Source organism: Pteropus vampyrus, unplaced genomic scaffold (genome assembly GCF_000151845.1).
Source record: "Pteropus vampyrus isolate Shadow unplaced genomic scaffold, Pvam_2.0 Scaffold23, whole genome shotgun sequence".
NCBI lineage: Eukaryota > Metazoa > Chordata > Mammalia > Chiroptera > Pteropodidae > Pteropus > Pteropus vampyrus.
The window spans coordinates 6,739,506-6,745,092 of record NW_011888804.1 but is presented as its reverse complement, the minus strand read 5'-3'; the positions used below and the strand labels follow the sequence as shown (position 1 = coordinate 6,745,092).

The 5,587-nt window shown below is 58.8% G+C and overlaps 1 protein-coding gene across 1 annotated transcript in view; it reads left to right on the top strand.

The window, feature by feature from the left end:
* Positions 1-5,587, top strand: part of TESC (tescalcin) — a 54,961-nt gene that overhangs the window by 42,903 nt on the left and 6,471 nt on the right. Inside the window, exons 3-5 of the mRNA XM_023528159.1 lie at positions 2,370-2,509; positions 4,119-4,180; positions 4,279-4,386. Coding sequence (XP_023383927.1) covers positions 2,370-2,509; positions 4,119-4,180; positions 4,279-4,386 — 310 coding nt within the window. The remainder of the gene's footprint in view (positions 1-2,369; positions 2,510-4,118; positions 4,181-4,278; positions 4,387-5,587) is intronic.

Sequence of the window (5,587 nt, the reverse complement as noted above, 5' to 3'; positions counted from 1 at the left end):
GTGAGCCTCCCCCGTGGCCCCTGGGGCCTCAGCCGTGGCAGCTGCTTAGAGAACGTGGGTGTGGAGAAAAGAAGGTATCAGGTGACTCGACAGGCAGCCTGGAGGTCACTGAGGAGGGTAGATGAAGGAAAGGCCCCCCAGACCTGGAATACCCTGGACACTGCAGCCAAGGGCCTGCACCCCCGTACATCCTTCACAGCTGGTCCTTTGAGCTCTGATGAGGAGATGAGGGAGCACTTTAGGGTCACCAAAGCCGGGACTTTCTTGTCAAGAAATACCAGCATCAGCCTTGCTTCCCAAGACCCTTCTGGAACAGGACAGTGACAGAGGCGCGGGGCTCGGAGGACAGTTTGAGCAGAGTCTGTCTCCACCTCCAGGAGCTCCGCTCCTTACAGGATCATCGGGAAGTTAAGCAAGGGAAATGTCGCTGCGAATCAGCATCTTTGCCATAAGAATGAGAGCTGCCCTGTTCTAGAGCTGGATTGCAGATCCGGATGTAGCCCCCATTCTTCCGTCCACTGACCGTGGCCTTGGGGGCCCCACTGTGGAAATGAGGGCAGAGAGCAGGTGGGTCTGGCTCCAAGTGCCAGGTCTGGGTTCTGCAGCGTCTGCACGCTCGTCACCTTTAGAGACCGTGGTGTTGTCCCCTGTGGACCTCCCAGGGACCCCACTCCCCAAATCGGGTCCTGATGGCAAAGCAGCCTGGGTCACGACCTTCTCTGAGAAGGACACGTGGCCTGCCTTCCTGGGCTGATCACATTTTCCCTGAAGCTAATCTTAATTCCTCCTGCCTCAGCCCAAACCACGTGGGAAGGACACGTGAGCCGACCACAGCGCCTCTGAGGAACCCGATAATTCCAGGGGCTATTTTTATGCCCTGAAAATTTGGTCTGTGCCCCTGACCTGAGAGCAGGAACGTCGAGAATCTGTTGGGAGGAGCTGCGGGGAGCTTTATAAGATAGAAGATTTAAGGGGAGATGGAGAAACACACTCGAAGACTGGACTTCCTGAGTCTGAGGGAGCATCTCGTCTCCTCTCTCAGATTTGGAGTTCCATGACCCACCTTCCCTATTCCAGGCTTGGGATCCACCTCTTTCTGGAAAAAATCTCCTGGAATGGAAAATTGGGACTGGGAAAATCTGGAAACTGTGAAGTGTGGTGCATACTTAAGAGACAGTTGGTATCTGGAAAAGAGTAGATGGACCCTAAAGAGAGAACCACAAACATGTTCCTTTAAACCGAGGTAGCTGTGACCCAGGTGGGACCCAAGTGCATTTTAAGCACTAACCCTTAACTGTTAGTCATCCCGGGCCGGCTGGAGAGCTGCCCCTTTGCAAGGGCGCACAGTGAGGGCGGGGAACCCTCAGCCTGTCAGCCCGATGGCAGCCTGCTCCGGCAGCCATCCGACTGTCATGGTTTAAGTCAGTTACTGATGAGCCTTTGGCGGCAGCAGGTCGGGAGCCGGTGTTTGCTTGGTCGGGGTCGTCTCTAAGCTGTTGTCTCAACAACTGTACTTTTGTGCCAGGACCCGCCCTGGGTGGCTCTCATGCACATTGGCTGAGCACCTGCCGTGTGCCAGGCACTGTGCTGGGCACAGGGCAGACCCAGCATGGCATAGGCTCCCTGGGTCCTGCCTGGAGCACCACCCTCTCATGCCCCTTCAGAAAAGCCCGTCGATAGAGACAACCTCAAACCTGCCCATATTTGTTAAAAAAACCTGAACTCGTTGGTGAACTTTGCACTTTGGTAGTAAACACGATTCAGAGCTGCTTGCGGCTGATCGCTGCCCTAGAGTTTCAAACAGCTGATAGAGAGCAGGAGTCAGCAAGCTTTTTCCATCAAAGGGCCAGCGGATAATTATTTTAAGGCTTTGTGAGCCTTGTGGTCTCAGGGTCTCTCCTAAGTGCTCAACCCAGCTTTTGTAGTATGAAAGCAGCCACACGTGATATGTCAGTGAATAGGCATGGCCCTGTGCCGTTAAAGTTACGGACACCGAAATCTGAATTTCATGTCATTTTCACTTGTTGGAAATGCTATTATTCTTTTGGAGTTTTTACCCCCCCCCCAAACATTTTTTCCACCATTTAAAAATGTAAAAAACAGGTGGCTGGTGGGATGTTTGCCCACCCCCATCTAAAGGAAAGAGTCAAGGGTCTCGGAGAGTCACTGCATTCCTCAGTGCCTGGGTTTCTCCTGGTACGAGTGCCCACCTCTGCGGGCCCCATGAGCAGGTAATTGGGAAATGGAACCCAAGGCTCGGACAGCCATCGTGGGCTGCGTGCCCCAAAGGGCCGAGCTCTCTGAGCTGTTGGTAGTGAAATGACAAGATCCAGTTAATTCATTTCCAACACTTCTCACCGCTCCCAAAGGAACCTTCGCAAGGGGCCCAGCGGCCTGGCCGACGAGATCGACTTTGAGGACTTCCTGACCATCATGGCCTACTTCCGGCCCATCGACACCGCCATGGATGAAGAGCAGGTGCAGCTGTGCCGGAAGGAGAAGCTGAGATGTGCGTGCCCCCCAACCCTTACTCTGCAGCAGGCGGGCGGGGCGAGCACGGGAGGGGAGGGTCGGGTTGGGGAGCGCAGGCCCCCCTCCCTTGAGAGGTCGGTCCCGATTCCAGCACCCGCAGAGGACACTGCTGGTGTCTCTCCCGCTAAGGTGCCCCGTGGCGGCAGCCTCACAAGCACCCCTCGGCAGTTGGTGGTTTTCTGGAGACGGAAGGGGGTTGTAGGTCATGTGAGAAGTACAAGGCCTTTGGTTCAAACAGACCTGGGTTCCAGTCCGGTCCCTTCTGCTAAGCGGCTTTGTGACCTTGAACGGGAATGTGGGGCTGCCGGCTGTGAACCGTGGCTGGCTCTGAGGCTCGAGGAGATGGCACAGGCAGCGTCCTTGGTGCACAGGAGCTGGCCCCTGAAAGCTTGTTTCCTCCCTCGCCCATGAGCCGCCGCGGTGCGCGGGTTTGCGGGATGGCCGCCGTGGGTCTCGGGTGACCTGCTCCATGCTGCCGAGCGCACTTGGCTGTGATCCAGGCCAGCCAGCAGCACAGGGACCCAGGGTGCCTGGTGTCACATCTCCCTTCCCCGTGGACTTTCTCATGACTCCTGACATCCCTCTCGACCTCCCCCTGAGGCAGACCGGTCAGCAGGAAAACGGAAACACAGGCTGGGCTGTGTTTAGCTCTGGACTGGGTGAGGGCTGGTGGGAACTGCCCTGGCTGGGTGTCCCGAGGCTGTCCTGTGGGCTCCAGACCAAGGCAGGGTCAGATCTGGGGTTGTGGGGGTCATGGAATCAGACAGACTCGGGTCCAATCCCCTGGCTTGTCCTCACTTCACAGGGTGGCTGTGGGCAAACGCCGTGGCTCCTATGAGCTTCGCTAGCCCCGTCTGAGACATGGGCTCAGGGCAGCCCATTGGAAGATGAGAGGGAAGCATGTCTGCAGCACTTTGCACAGTGCAGGGGCTCTGGTCAGTGCTGGACAAATGCCAGCGCAGGGGACTTCGTGAGCTTGAGGGCATGGAGGGGTTGCCTCCCTTCACATCCCTTCACATCGGCCTCCATTAGCTGCGGGGTGCTGAGCGATGGCAGCAAAGGAACAAAGTGGATGTCACCCAGAGTGGAATGACCAGAGGAGGTGCTGACGGCCCTCATGCCCGTTAGGGGAAGCTCAGAGCAGCTGGGTTCTGGGATGTAGGCAGTGGGGCCCAGGGCCTGCCACAGGGCCAAGGTGCTGGCCACCCCGGGCTCCATCAGGACAGTGCTGTGACATAACACTGGGTTGGCTTCACGTCAACGGTGCCGTCACGTCATCCACACTCACAGCGTGCCAGGCGGTCTTGGGCCCTAACCCCCCAGCCGTCACCCACGGATACCTTGCTCTACCACGTGGGGGATGTGTCGTCATCCCATTGTATAGACGAGGAAACCGAAGCTCCGAGAAGCGAGGCTCTTGCCCGAGGTCACCCTCCTGGAGGTGTCAGTCTGCTCCATGGCCCTTGCCCACCATGGCTTTGCTCAGTGTGAGGTAGATTTCCGAGCGGAGAAGGCTGGGGCGCAGGGGCTCCAGGCTCCCCGCCCGCCTCTCTGACGGAGCCCCCCCTCCCCGCTTGCACCCCCAGTTCTGTTCCACATGTACGACTCGGACAGTGACGGCCGCATCACCCTGGAAGAGTACCGAAATGTAAAGTATGCTCCTCGCCCGGCCAGGGCTCCTGGCGCTTCCCCGCCCCGCGGCCCTGAGGGAGGCCCGCGGTCACCTCGCGTCTGCCCCGCCGGCAGGTGGTAGAGGAGCTGCTCTCCGGGAACCCGCACATCGAGAAGGAGTCGGCTCGCTCCATTGCCGACGGGGCCATGATGGAGGCGGCCAGCGTCTGCGTGGGACAGATGGTGAGTGCCACACCGCTCCCCACAGCCGGGACATCCCAGAACCCCACCCTCCACCTCCCCCGCGGACTCCCGCCCAGCCTGGCCCTGGTCATAGCCCGTTTCTGGAAGGCCCCAGAGGACATAGACCGCACGTGTCCTGCTTTCCTGACCCCCCTGGAGACCCACCGGAGGTCCCAGCCCATGGAGAGCCGTACCAGGCCAGGGGGGCCAGGCTTCGGGGCCTGACGACCAGCTGTGTAGCCTCCTAGGCCCATGGGCAGCATCGGGCACCGTGACAGGCCGGTCCCCGTACAGCACAGGCTCATTTTACTTATTAATGAGTGGCTCAGAGGGGATTTGTGGCCTGAGGCGGGTTGGCAGGGAGCTCTTTCTTGGGCCACCTGGTCCGGGGGTCCTGAGAAGCTCAGATGTGTTGCGGGGAGAGGGAGGGAGAGGGAGGTGCGCGTAGATGAAACAGAAAGGCACTCAGCCTTCGGAGCTTGGAGACGATGGGGGGCGGAAGACCCCTGGGGATTAGAACAGAGGCACTGCTGAGGCTGCCCCCAGAGCTCCAGGCCGAGGGACGGGGTTAGAGCTGGGATGCGGGAGGACACATGACATGCGGGGTCACAGTGGAGCAGAAATGGCCGGGCCGTCTGTCAGACACGACTGCCGTGCCGGTCAGGCCTGTGATGAGCGTGGACAGCCAGGTCACAGTTTCCCCAGCTGGCACTGCCCGACAGCTGTCTGGCGGGGGCGTCCTGGGTCCTGGCGGCTGTCGAGCAGCATCCCTAGCCTCTACCCACCAGGCACCAGCCGCACCTTCTGGGTCGGGACAACCACAGATGTCTCCAGACATTGCCCATTGCCCCTGGGGGGAGGGGCAGAATCGTCCTTGGCGTGAAGATCTGTTGAACCAGAGAGTTGGAGTAAGTGCTAAGTGACAGTTGGCGTTTTGTCTGAGTGGATGTGCGGAGCCCCCTGCAGGTCACCCCCCACCACCACCGGACACGCCAGGCAGGCCAGTTGTCCCCGTAAGTCCCTCTTCAGTCAGGTGATCATACAGCGTGTGCAGGCACTGTGCTAGGTACTTCATGCACGTTTTAATCATTTTATAGATTTTTAGCCTTATTTTACTGGTGGGGAAACAAAGGCTCAGGGACATGAAGAATTGTCTGGAGTTCAAGGGCAAATGATCTTTGCTATGCTTAGTGGACTCCCT